This window comes from Arachis stenosperma, chromosome 3, assembly GCF_014773155.1.
Source record: "Arachis stenosperma cultivar V10309 chromosome 3, arast.V10309.gnm1.PFL2, whole genome shotgun sequence".
NCBI classification, from domain to species: Eukaryota; Viridiplantae; Streptophyta; class Magnoliopsida; order Fabales; family Fabaceae; genus Arachis; species Arachis stenosperma.
In genome coordinates, this window is record NC_080379.1 from 148311725 (window position 1) to 148327456 (window position 15732).

General features: G+C 24.9%; 1 protein-coding gene across 1 annotated transcript; it reads left to right on the forward strand.

The window, feature by feature from the left end:
• Nucleotides 1-14848: 14848 nt before the first annotated feature.
• On the forward strand, nt 14849-15205 carry LOC130966874 (uncharacterized). Its single transcript, XM_057891697.1, has one exon. It carries the CDS (start codon nt 14849-14851, stop codon nt 15203-15205), a length of 357 nt encoding a protein of 118 aa, XP_057747680.1.
• The last annotated feature ends 527 nt before the right edge of the window (nt 15206-15732 follow it).

A 15732-nucleotide genomic window follows, 5' to 3' on the forward strand; every position in this document is an offset into this window, starting at 1 on the left:
GGTTAGGGTATAGAAGGTTGGAAAAGTGAGTTGAGGTTGAGAGTGGGGGTAGTTTGGAAATTTTATTAAAAAATCAATAAAAAATTAGGATTTGGATACTTTTGTCATACAAAACCTATCTTCCATGGGTACATCGTTAATTTTCTTAGTTTATGTGTACTTTTGTCAGCGTTCGTAAATTTCATGGGTACTTTTGGTGGTTTTTCCTATAATTAATATATGTATTGCCCATAAATAGATTAGGAAATAATAATTTCGTAACAAAATAATCGTTCAATTTAAATTACAATTAATTGATTGATGAAAATTATAATAAATTGTATGATGTTTAAATAATTAACCAAATTAATTAGTTGATATAATTAATTTATTATAATAAATTGAATTTAATGAGTTAAAAAAATAAATAAAAAAACACCATCAGAAACATGCCAGTGATGCCACGACCGTTTTATCATTAAGTGCATAAATTTAATTTTTATATAATAGAATATATATTTACAGATTATTATATTAAACACAGACTAAAAAAACACACTAAACAAAATAAAAGTATCAATGGTAAAATATAACCTAAAAAATCACTTAAATTCAAAAAGAACCTGTGATAAATAAATCTATATATGAGAAGTAAAAGTAAAATAAACAATTAAAAATAAAGTAAAAAGATCAACTTAAAAAAGTAAAAGAAGATAAAAAAGATAATGTGTGGAGTAGATAAAAAATGTATTGTAATAGAATATTAATATAATTAATTAATAAAAAGGATGAAAGAGAAAAATCAAAATACGATCTTAGTAAAAAAATGTCAAAAAAATATTTAAAAAAAACTATTAATCAACTTTTATAAAAATATTACAAAAAATTTAAATTATCTTTAAATAAAATAATAATTTCCTTAAGAATTATTAATCAAAATAAATAAAAAATAATTAATATAAAATAAAATCATAAAAAAATATTAACAAAATTAAGATTAAAAAATAAAAAAAAATTACAAATTACCTGAAGTATAAAATAGAGAGAGAGAAGAGATATACAAAATAATAAGATAATAAATTGAATTAATTGATTTTATTTATTTTTTTGCTTTATATATTATTTAGTAAATAATTTATTACTTATCTCGATCAAATTAAATAATAAATTAGTTATAATTAATTTAATTTAATGAATCAAACAAAATTTAAAATAATTTGATATTTACTCTAATTAAATTAAATATTTGAAGTTATGATTAATGTAATTCAATCAATCAAATAAAATATTAAATGATAAAATATTTATCTTAATCAAATCATATTACATAATTTATTAGTTATAATTAATACAATTGAATGAATCAAACACATTAAATTAAAAAATAATTTAATTAATTTATGTCTTAAGGACACATTTTTGAAATATTTATTTTTCAATAATTTTTATAAAATATTTTTTTATAATATTTTTAACTTATGGTCTAAAGCTACCGTTATAATAACCCATTAAAAAGTACTTAATTAGTTAATACAAATAATTAGTATAATTGATTTAGTTTAATAAATCAAAAGAATTAAATGTGAAAGGAAGAGATAAAGAAAAAATGAAATTATAAAAACGTGTAGCCATTAAAAAGTAATAAAAATGCTTTTTCTTGTAGTGAAAGTCCCTTTTAGTTTTTTATTTATTAATTATTAATTTATTATAATTAATTTCACAAAATTTAGTATACGACGTTATCCATCTTACAAATTAATACAATTAATTAATTGATATCAATTATCGATAATTAATTATAATTGATATAACTCATTACGCTATACTTTCTAAATAAATAATTAAAAACGTATGTCTTAATTTTTTGTTAAAGTAGAATAAAATAAAATATATAAATTGAGTAGATATAAATCTGAAAATTATAAAATTTTATTAACAACTCAAATAAATTAATATCATAAAACTAAATTTAATATCTATTTTAAAAATAATTACGGACTTTTTATTCTTTTAATTATTAATAATTTAAATAAAGTAATACCCTATAACTTATTTTGTTATCTATTTTAAGTAATTACTAACATAATATTTTTCTAATTATTTGCTTGTCTTATTTATCATTTATACTTTCAATTAATTATATTAATAAACAAATAAACTAAATTAACTCCTATTATACTTGGACTATTCAACAATTCAACATAATTTTTTTTAATTTGGGATTAACTACGAACAATAGAAAAATAAAAAATTTAGAATAATTCAATATTATGAACATTAATTATTATTGTGAAATAACCTAAAATTATAATGCAATTTATTTTTAAAGAAATAATCAAGTATTATTGTTAATTATGAAATAACCTAAAATCATAATGCATTTTATTTTTAAAGAAACAATCATCCATTAATATCTATAAATAGAAATGATCGTCAAAATGCTTTGATTAAAAATATGAGGGGTTAATTATTATTCATTATTAATAATATATCGATTATATCAAAAAGTAAAAATATAATTATCCGCATTTACACCATTAGAAGAATTACCATTATGAGTAAAATTTTGTCAAAAAAAGAAGAATAAAATTGCATATATAGTGGATTTAAAAAATAAATATCGTTAAGTATATAAGTATGCTTTTTTTAATAAATAGTAAAAAATTAAATATCATAAACTATATTCTTTCAAAGTAACTCTTTTAAGTTGCAATGTTTGGTATGGTTTATTTGTATATTATTTAAATTAACATTATTTTTAATTATAATAATTATTTATCCTTAATAATTATTGTTAGAATTTAATAATTTTTCATACCTTACAATAATTATCTATAAAAAAATATATATATCCTGAAAAAATTATTAAATAAATTTATTCTTTTTACCCTATTTTCACATTAAAAAATTTGTTGTTCTGTCTTTTTTAATTGTTATTATGTTATTAAAATTGTTAAATAATATTAAAAAAATTCTTTAAAAATAGAAATAGCGATGGCACCTTAAATAATTAATTCAATAGAATTAAATTTAAACGAATAAGATGATTCAATCAATTATACAAATAATAGCATATTTATAAATATTAATAATGAAAATAGTCTCACTAATGTAAATGATCAATACAATAATTATATGAAAAACCAACTAATTACATAATTGCATAATTTTCAAGATCTTATATAGTTGAATCTAATGGACAAATAAAAAAATATCTATATAATAATGTCCTAATATTTTAGTATACTATAAATCATATTATAAATTTATATATCATATTATAATTTTAAATCAACTCTTTAAACACATTATAACATAAACCATCTAAAAAGATACACCAAATTAACGAATATCACATGGGTCACAATATACACTCTAAATTGTTACGATATTTTAAATAAAAAGAGCATCAATATAGAGAAATAAATGAATATAATTAAAATAAAGAGCAACAAAGAGACACATACAAAAAATAATAATAAAGAGAATCAATAAAAATATTAACATATAAACCACATACACGAACAATATATACATTAATTGTGAATCACAAAAATAAAGACAAATATATATATATATACATATATATATATATATATATATATATATATATATATATATAAAGTATGCGCCTAATAATAAGCAATTAAAATAAACAAAAAATTTAAAAAATATAAAAAAATAAAATGTATAAATAAAGATAAAAGAAACAAAAAATAAATAAATTACAAAAATTGTATCCTAAATACGAGAGAGAAAGGGGGGAAGGAGGGAGGGAGGAAGAGAGAGAGAGTGAGAAAAGAGAGCGAATGAGTAAAAAATATTTGATCTTGTATAAATAGATGGTATTGAGAAAAATAAACTAATTAAATTAATTTATATATTTTTGTTATTATATTTATTATTTATTAAATAATTTGATATTTACTCTAATCAAATTAAATAATTAATCAATTCATATAAATTATAATAAATAGTGAGATTTGAATGTCTAATCAAATTAATTAATTGATATAATTAATTAATTATAATTGATTTGCTTTAATAAATTAAATGAAATAAATCAGGAAACAACCTTAAGAGCATACCACATCAGTTCCATCATTAAGTGCAAAAATATGATTTTTATATAATAAAATAGATAGATAATAAAGATATTTTCTTAAATTAGTATAATTATGCATTATTCATTAAATATTAATAGTAATATTGTAATATAATTATAATAAAGATATTTTTTTCTAAAATAAATTTATTTAAAAAATATAAATCAGTTATTAATAACCGGTGACATTATCATATAATTATCATATTATTATTATTATTATCAATATAATTAAAATGATTAAAAATATTTTCGATTGATAATTGATAAGTAGTTTAATAATGCATTAAATATTGATTTTATATAATTATAATAAAGATATTTTCTTAAATTAGTATAATTATACATTATTACTTAAATGCTAATTATAGTATAATTATAATAAAGATATTTTTATAAAATAAACTTAGAAGAGAAAATAGTACATTCATTTTGACGAAAAAATGGATTTATGAAAAATCGACACCTCACTTTCATTAATTGGGAAAAAACCCAATTTTAATATATTAAGTAGATAGATTGGATTTAAATATTTTAGTTTATTTTATTTGTAAAAGAACCACAAATGAAAATTTGTATTGATCTTAAACTTGGTTAAAATTTAAATTTGTGTTTGTTCACTTCATAAGTAACACCTTATTTTTTAAAATTTTAATATTGTGAAAACATGTTATATTGTTATGTAAAAGGAAAACCAAATAAGTTAAGAAGTAGCTGCAATTTAAATATTATATTATTTTTAGAGTAAATAGTTATTTTTAATTATAAAAAATTAAGACGTTAATAATATTGTCTATAATTAATTTAAATACACTTTGTAATATGAAGGATTAACTCTATCGAACAATTCTAACCAAACATTAATTTTTAGTGATGTCGTTTATTTAGTTTTTTACGTGGCTAGTAGCAATATATAATTAAAAAAATGGTAAATGGCAGTATTAAACCAGCTTGCATGAGATTTTACATGATTAAGCTAAACGAAAAAATGGGTCATGAATCAATCAAAAGTATCTCTCTGTATAATTCGAATCAACTTCATCCAAACTAAAAAGTTTAGTAATTCGAATCAAATCTCTTCAAATTAGTGAGAGAGTTTACAGTCTTAGTAGTTTGAACCAGACTGATTCGAATTAGTGTTTGAATTATAGTTTGAATAAGTCTGTTTTGATTTACTGACAAATTGAGTTCTATCTATAAATAAAATTTAGACTATTAAATTTAATGCAAAATCAACCTATATAAATATTAGGACAATTTACCTAATTAAATAAATCCCATGAATCATTTACTCATATACACAAAACACAAATTTGTTACGTACATGTGCAATTTATATTATTAAGTAAACCTGGGAACCAACTACGATTTCTACTCTCTACATAAACTGTGGCTGGCAGGGACAGATTATTCATGAAAAAAATTGGCCCTAAACCGTAGCTGAGTCCCAACAGATTTTGAAGAAAAAATAGTAGGCATAAACCGTGGTTACCTACCCCGGTTTATGAAGAGGAGGCATTCAAAAGTAACCCCCTTACTTTCCACGGTTTACATACATAATTTTTGGATTACATTACTCAAAATCACTTTTAGATAAAAAATTACTAAAATAGACATCAACTTAAATAATTTTTGTATACTATCTTATCATTGTAATTCACCTATTTGAATAGATCTTATTAATTAATTTTATAATAAAATTAATATTTATATACTAAAATAAAAATAACATAAAAATTGACAAAATATATTTTTAATTAAAACTAACAAAATATAAATTTTAGATAGTACTAAGAATAATAAAAAAATTAAATATTTACTTTGGTAGTGATTGAAATAAATCAAAAAAATTTTTATAATATTTTTTGTATAGTATATTTTTAGTACTCTTAGTACTTTTTTTAGTATGTTATAATTTTTTATTATTATTTATAATTAATTTTTTGTTTAATTTACTTTATCTAATAGGATCAATAAATTATATTATAAAAAGATAATAAAAAATAATACAAAAAAATCACCATTATAAAAATGTATAATGTCAAACAAATAATTAACAAAAAAAATAAAAATAAAAAATAATAGAAAAAGAGAATTCATATAAACAGAAATACTAAGAATTTCATAAATAATACAATGATAACATGTATAAAGGATAAAGTTGGTAAAATGTAAATAAAGATTGAATGTTGATGGCTAAAAGCCCGTTGGTGAAAAGCAGAAGCTTAAAATTGTTTCTTCTTGTAAACGTGGTTTTGAAGGTAAAATCACTTTTGCGTTTATGAAAAAAAAAATTTGTCAAACTAAAGACTGAAGCTTTCAAGAAATCTAAACTTGCTCCTTCTCTTTCAACGCGTTTTCCGAACACACCCAAAGTGATTCAATTAAATATGGCTATTCTAAGTTTTTCATAAACCGTTGCTGGTAGCAAGGTTTTATGTATATTTTCGTCCCTCAATAAATCGTGGTAACTTGCCACGGTTTATGATGATTCTCTTTCATGAGTAATCCGTCCCTGCCAGCCACGGTTTATGTAGAGAGTAAAAACCGTGGTTAACTCCCATGGTTTACCTAATAATATAAATTACACATACACGTAACAAGTTTATGTTTTGTGTATATGAATAAAGGTTTCATGGGATTTATTTAATTAGGTAAATTACCCTAAATATTAATAAAAAATTTGTAATAAGAAGAGTATTTAACTTATCAATTTTTATATGTTATTTTAAGTTAATAAATAAATAAATATTAATTTTTATTATAATAATAAAAAATTATAGCATACTAAAATAAGATACTAAAAAAAATACTATATAATATAAAAAAATATACTAAAAAAATATAAAACAAGATTATAACAAATTAATTTTAGTATAAAATTATTAAACATAAATTAATTTTAACTTCTATTAGTACATTGAATTAAAAATAACATATAAAAATGTACTTGTATTTATTAAATTTTAATAACATATAAAAATTTAACGACTTTTTAAATACTCTTTTTATAATAGGAGTACATTTTTATATACTTTAAATATTTTATAAAAAAGATATTTAAATGCTCTATAAAAAGAGGATTTAATAAATATATTATTAAAAAATATTTAAAAAATTGTTAAATATTTATATGTTATTAAAATTTAATAAATATGAGTCTATTTTTATATATTATTTTTAATTTAATTTATTAATAAGAGTTAAAATTAACTTATATTTGACCATTTTATATTAAAATTAATTTTAATAAAATAAATATTATTTGAATAATATTAGTTAAAATTACTTTTAGATAGATAATTACTAAAAAATATGATATTAAATTATAATATTATCTTTTTAAATTTGTTATAATAATTTTTTATACTTTTTCTGGTATATTTTTTTATATTATATAATATTTTTTTAGTATCTTATTTTAGTATGCTATACTTTTTTACTATTATAATAAAAATTAATATTTATTTATTTATTAACTTAAAAATAACATATAAAAATTGATAAGTTAAGTACTTTTTTTATTACAAAATTTTTATTAATATTTATATAAGTTGATTTTGCATTAAATTTAATAGTCTAAATTTATTTATAGATAGAACTCAATTTGCTAGTAAATTGAAACAGACTCATTCGAACTATAATTCGAATCAAGCACTAATTCGAATAAGTTAGATTCGAACTCCCTATGCATAATTCGAATCAGGTTGATTGGAACTTTCCCATGCATGATTCGAATCAGTCTGATTCGAACTACTTAGACTGTAAACTCCCTCACTAATTCTAAGAGATTTGATTCGAATTACTAAGTTTTTTAGTTCAAACGGGGTTGATTCAAATTATATAGAGACATATTTTTGGTTGATCCATGTCTCATTTTTTTTGTTTGATTTAAATATATAAAATCTCATGCAAGCTGGTTTAATACTGTCATTTACCCTAAAAAAAATCAGACATACAAATTTATTTAAGAAAAAATTCAAATTTTTTATCATAAACAATATCTCTGTTTAGATAATATCCAAAGTCAGTACACATAATTATAACTAAAAATGGTTTAGCTTCCGGTTAGAGCTCTAGGTCTTATTCAGACAAGTAATAAACTGAATAAATAAAATACATTATAATTGATCATCACTATATAACATTATGGTGGGATGATGCTATAAGATCAAGCTCATGAATGCAGAATCTGAAAGGGAAAAAAAACTGAAGAAACTAAGACAGTAGAGAAAGCTGACTTCAATTTACTCAAATAATTCAAAAACAAAAGCTTTAACTTAATATCCAAACAATTCTTTAATTAGCAATCAACAACTTAATTAGCATTTTTTTAATTTTAAACTCATTATTATTAAATTAAAAATGCAGCAAAATAGGAATTTTTTTTATTTGAATTAAAAAAATATAATATTTATCAATTTAAATAAACATATAAGTATTTATCAAAATACATTTAGAGTCATATCTCGGATACATTGAGGAAAATCTCAAAACGAACCTATCTCGGGTGTTCTAACCCCGTTTTGTGATACAGGAGGCGCTGGTCACATCCAGGTGCACTTGAGATATGAACAAATACATTGCATCCGAGATATGCTCATATTCTAACATAGAACAGTGCATCCGAGATACGTGCAAGGAAGCAAGACAGGACACTGCATTCAAGATATAGTCAAGATCCAAAATGCTTATAATATAAATAAAAAAGTATAACAAATAAAAAAAGAATAAATTACCATTTATATCCATAAAAGATACAGGGACTAACAAATGTACCTATATAAGAATAAAACTACAATTGTAACCATGGAAAATAACTTTCGTGTGCTAAGAATACCGGATGTTGGTTACGTAATTGATCCGTTAGGGTACTCTTGGCACACAGAAGCCATCTTCTGTGGTTTCAATTGTTGTTTTATTCTTATATAAATACATTTATCTGTATCTTTTATGAGTACAAATGGTAATTTATTCAATAAAAAAATTACATAACTAATTAAATTTGTGTTAACATAACTTTTTAAATAGTAAATTTAATTCTCCCGAGAGAATTTATTAAATATTTTAATATGTGAGTTCTTTTAAATACTGTTATATATAAAATTTAAGAACATATCAGTACTTTTATATCCTATTTATGATTTATAATTTAAGGAGAGACAAACAAAAGTGAAAAAAAGGAGGTATTTATTTCTATTAGAAGTTTGGAAATAAATTAATAAGCACATATAGATTAATATATTTATTTTTATTATTATATTATCTTTGTTCTTATTGAAATTTATGTTAAAAAAAATTATATTATTAAATTTAACATAAAACAATATTTATCTTATTATAAGTATCAAAAATAAAAATAAATAAATAAACAAATTCAACATTAATAAATATTGATATATAATATATTTTTTAAAACTAACCAAGCTTAATTAATTACTAAGCTAAAATTTAATTGTCTAAACATAAGTGAAATTATTAGTTTTTTTTCAAAAATTGGTTAAGATAAAAAAAATATTATCTACCTATTAATATTCTTTAAATTGATAATATATCAAATTAATTTTTAAAACATATATAAAATACAATATTTAATTATTTTAAAATAAAGAGAAGAAACTTTATAAGCATATCGAATTTTGACTATATTTTGGATGCAGTGCTCCCATCCTGCATCCTCACACCTATCTCGAATGCACTAGTTCATATCAGAATATAAACATATCTCGAATACAATGTATCCAAGATGATGCGCTCATGTTCATATATCGGGTGCACCCAAAATATGACTCTCAGACTTCATATTACAAAATGGGATCAGTGCACCCGAAAAATATATTTTGGTAAATACTTACACATTTATTTAAATTAGATGTGACGAAAAATATATTTTAATAAATATTTACATATTTATTTAAATCGGTAAATATTATTTTTTTTAATTTAAATAAAAAACCAGCAAAATAGTCAAATACCCTAAACCAAACATAGAACACATCAATGAAAAATACAGAGTAGAAGACTACACCAACTGAAACATATGATGAACTGCTGCAAGTGAAAAATGATAAAAAACAAAGACGATTACTGCAAAGAATGAGAAATGACAAACAAACGATGAATTACTGCGAAGAATATAATGGGAAAAAAACGAAGAGTGTCGCTGTGACGGTGACTGCACTAGCCACACTTGCAAGCGATGAATGCGGCTGTAGAATGACAAACTCCGTTGGGTTAGCAGAGAATGAAGAACCTTTTTCTCTTCGCGCGAAAGAACCCTCGAGTCTCAAACTTTGTTTCAACTTTCAACCAAAGGAGTTATTTAAGGTAAAAGGATCGGATTAATAATCAAATTTATCTTGAAATACTCATTTTATAAATTAGTCCTCAAATGATTTTTTTTGTTATATTAGTTCCTGAAAGATAAAATGTAAGTTAAATTAGTCCTTCTATCAGTTGGACGATGATGTGTCACATGGTATGATGATGTGGTGGATTAATGTCACATGTTACAAGATGATTTGTTGACGTATCAAGTGAGTGACACCTAGCATGTCACATATCACTTGACATGTAAAAAAGTTATTTATAATCAAAATAGTCTTTGAAAGTTTAGATGTAAGTCATTTTTATCTCTAAAATTTTAAAAATTAATCAAATTAATCCTTATATAAATTTCTTTTATTTTTTCATAATATTAAATTTAAAATATTTTTTGATACTACTAATTTAATATTTTTTTATACTACTAATTTTAATATTATTTTTTAAACATTAATAAAAAAATTCTTTTTACATGAAATAATAAAAATAATTAAATTTTTATAATGTTATTTTGTTATTTGTATTTTAAAAATTTATATTTCAATTTGTAATTTTTTATAGTGAATTTTTTTTATTTAAATGTGTTTATCAAATTATTATTGATTATATATTTAAAATTTTAATATTTTAAATTTCACTAAATAATATAATAACTATTTTAAAATTTAAATCTTTTAAATTTTTTAAAATTACAATATTATTATTGTTTAATTTTTATAGTAGAACTCAATAATTAAAAAATTAATTTGTGGGATCACTTTTTGAATCTTAGTATTCTAATATAATTTTTTTAAATAACTACTATATATTTATTTAGTAAGATCTAAAAGATTAAAATATTAAAAATAATTATTATATTTATTTTAATATTCTAATATAGTTTTTTAAATATTTTATTTAAAATGCAAGGAATTTTATTTTAATACAAAACATATCTATTTATATAATATACTAGCTAGTGCGGAGTAGCCTATGCTATGCATAGGTATAATGTTTCCTATTTTATTTTTTTTCATTAATTTGTGAAATAAAAAAAATTATATAATCTATCTCAAACATATGAAACACACAAAAATTTATTATAATTTTAGCGCATATTACGCTTAAGAAGCAATTCCTTTAGCATATATAATAATAATAATAATAATAATAATAATAATAATAATAATAATAATAATAATAATAATAATAATAATTAAGCAACAAATTTTTAATATTTTGTAAAATTTGGAATTGAAGCAAAGAAATAATGTTAAAAGAAGGCTAGATCGTTATCTTAGCAACCTTGATTTTACTGACCGCTTTAAAGAAGTAGGGGTAAAGCATTTGCCTAAACTTAAGTCTGATCATCTCCCTATTTTACTTGACTTTCAGATGGCACACCTTGAAGGGGTTAACAAACCTTTTCGTTTTCTTGCTCCCTGGGTTCTTCATGAGGACTACAACAACCTTGTTAAACGAAGTTGGGATAACAGAAATAACTTCACTCAGAACATTGCCAATTTTACACAAGAAGCAAAAATTTGGAACAGAGAAGTTTTTGGTAATATCTTCAGAAAAAAGCAGCGAATTTTATCAAGGCTAGAGGGAATTACCAAAAATCTAACTTTCAACCCAAATCCCTTCCTAGACAAACTCCAAAAGGAGCTTTGGCTAGAGTATGAAGGCATTGCGGTGCAGGAGGAAGTGTACTGGCAGTAGATGGCAAGGAGTAACAACATCAATTTTGGGGATAAAAATACCAGATATTTCCATCAGAGAGCCAATGGCAGGAGAAAAAGGAATAAAATAACAGCACTTAAAAATGAAGCGGGAGAATGGATTGATGATGTCGAGTGTTTAAAGAGTTGGGGCGTGAGCTATTTCAAGACCCTATATTCCACGGACTCGAATTACAGTACTTTCTCATTGTCTGGCTGTTTTCTGAAGCTCCTTAGAGGGGATTACATGGATATTTTCAGAGAGATTTCTCAGGAAGAAATTAGAGCTGCCATCTTTGATATGGGAAGTTGGAAGGCCCCGGGCAGTGATGGCATTCCAGCAAAATTCTTCCAGCAATCCTGGAATATTATTGCTGATTCCCTCACGACCTGGGTGAAGTCCATTTTTCAACAACCCACAAACATTATTGAAGTGAACAAAACGCTCATTGCGATCATCCCCAAAATTTCTATCCCAGAGAATTTTAGCCACTTTAGACCAACCAGTCTCTGTAATGTTTGCTACAAAGTGATTACTAAAATTATTGCCTCTAGACTGAAAAAATATATGCCTGTGCTTATTTCTAACACTCAAGCTAGTTTTGTCTCTGGCAGAGTTAGCGCGGATAATATCCTGGTTATGCAGGAGATTGTTCACACCATGCGTAATAGGAGTCAAGGGAAAGGGATCATGGCCATAAAGATTGACCTAGAGAAAGCCTACGACAGATTAAATTAGAATTTCGTGGTGGAGACCTTGAAAGATGTTGGAATTCCAGAAGAGATCATTAATGTTATTACCTACTGCATATCCACTCCTACTATGAATCTCCTTTGGAATGGTTCACCGTCTGAGGCCTTCTCTCCTACAAGGGGAATAAGACAGGGAGATCCCCTCTCACCTTATCTCTTCGTCCTTTGTATCGAGCGTTTATCTCACCTTATTAATAAACTTGTTGCTGATAAGAAATGGAAACCAATAACTATTTCTAGAAATGAGCCTAAAATATCTCATCTTTGTTTTGCAGATGATCTAGTTCTTTTTGCTAGAGCTACTAGTAAACAAGTACAAATGATAAAAAATACCTTACATACCTTTTGTGAAAGCTCAGGACAAAGAATCAGTTTCAACAAGTCTTGTGTTTTCTTCTTAAAAAATGTAAATCACAATGTCAGGCAACATTTAAGCCAGGAGCTTGGGGTGACCCTCACGGCAAATTTGGGAAAGTATTTAGGAGTGCCCCTAATACATGAGAAGTGCAAACAACAACATTTCCAGTTCATCCTTGACCGTATGCAAGCCAAACTTTCTAGTTGGAATAAGAAATCTCTATCTTTTGCAGGGAGATGCACCCTTATCCAATCGGTGCTATCAACTATACCTAGCTACTGCATGCAAACTATGAAGATTCCTATGGCAGTCTGTGCAAAAATGGACAAAATCTGTAGGAATTTCCTTTGGGGAAGCAGCGATGAAGAAAGAAAAGTTCACCTCCTAAATTGGGAGAAAATCTGCAAACCGAAAGAGGAGGGTGGTCTAGGAATACGAAGGGCGCAGGAGACAAATCAATTATTTCTTATGAAGTTAGCCTGGGGTTTAATCCATAAAAAGGATGCCCTATGGGTTCAGGTGATGAGAGCAAAATATGGGGGAGGAGACAACACCATTCCGAAAGTCCACAAGAAAGCTAGCAACTCAAATGCCTGGATTAGAATAACTAAGGTCTGGGAGGAATTCCAAAAAAACCTTATTTGGAGAATAGGCGATGGGAAGAGCATATCCTTTTGGGATGATCACTGGATCCCAGGAGTTCAGAAGCTTAGAGATCTAGCCACGTGTAGCCTTGACGAGGCAAAGCTCGGAGAAAAAGTGAGTGACTATGTTAACTCTCAGGGCAATTGGAATTGGGCAAAACTTAGCCAGTTACTATCTGAAGACATCTTAGAATATATAAAAATTTTAAAATCTCCCAACCCAGACATTAGTGCAGATACAGTGGGATGGCTACCAGCAGCAGATGGCAATTTTTCTATTAAATCAGCTTATGAAGTATATTTTACTGGAAAAGACAATAACAGCAGCTTACACAAATTACTTTGGAAAATCAAATTACCTCAGCGTTTAAAAACCTTCAGTTGGCTCCTCACACATGAAACGCTATTAACCAACAGTAAGAGAAAGCTCAGAAACCTCACAGAAGATGGCGACTGTCCAAGATGCTGCGGAGAGGAGGAGACTTTGCTCCATGTCCTACGTGATTGTCCCTACATCCGTACGGCATGGATTAGCATAGTAAATAGAGACGAACAGGACATTTTTTTCTCTCAATCTTTCCAAGATTGGCTCAGTACTAACCTTTCCTTAGTCTCTCGAAAGCACTATGGGACCCCGTGGCCCATAACTTTTGTCACAGCTTGCAACATAACCTGGAAGTGCAGGAATGACCTCATCTTCAAGAACAAGACTCTGCCAAACAATCAGCTTCTCCAAATGATAAAAAGATTGGCAGAGAATTACAATGACGCAATGAAAATTATGGAAAAAAGCAATAGTTTACTAAGCCTTACCAGAGAGGAGCTTATTGGTTGGAAGGCGCCAAATTAGAATTGGACCAAATTGAATGTGGATGGATCGGTTAACCAACCTGGCAGTAAAGGCGCTTGTGGAGGTCTCATTAGGGATTGGATGGGTCGCACTATTGTCGGATTCTCGATGAACATTGGAGTTTGTACTATTACCATGGCTGAGATTTGGGGCATGTATGTTGGGGTTAAACTAGCATCTGAGCTGGGGATTAGGAAGCTGGTGGTGGAATCAGACTCAAAGTGTGCTATAACGCTGACTCAGAAGATGTCACCGGAGATCCATGGTAACTCCTCCCTCATTCGTTCTATCAAAGAGTTGTTGGTGAAGATGGAAGATGTTGAAGTTAGACACATCTACAGAGAAGCAAATTTCTGTGCTGATGCTCTTGCTAAACTCGGACAGGAACATGAACTGGGAATTAAATTTTGGGAACAACCACCTCCATGTCTGTTCCATCATTTGCTTGCAGATGCAAGCGGGATGAAATTTAGTAGAATTGTAGTGCAGTAGTTTTCTTTTTCTTTGGGCCTTGGGCCCCGTCACTTATCAAAAAAAAAGTATCACTATTATTGGATCTTATATGTAAGTAATACCGTAACGAAAAGAAAAATATAGTAAAAAAAAATAGTATAATTTTGTTTAGGTTAACATACATAAATTTTAATTTTGAGCATATAACTTTATTTAGGTTAACAAATACATACTTTTCAATTTTGAGCATATATATATATATAAAATAAGAAAAATAAGGGAGATTTTGAGAAGAATTAAAGGAGAAAGATAATTCTATTGAAAAAAATTTTAAGAACAAAAGATACAATTACTAATTTTTTGTTTGTCAATTACATTTCTATTAAAATTAGTAGTATCAAAAAATATTTTAAATTTAATATTATGAAAAGAATAAAAATTTATATAAGAACAAATTTGATTAATTTTTAAATTTTTAAAGACGAAAATGACTTACGTCTAAACTTTTAGGGACTATTTTGATTATTTAACTTTTTTATATGTCAAGTGATATATGGCGTACTAGG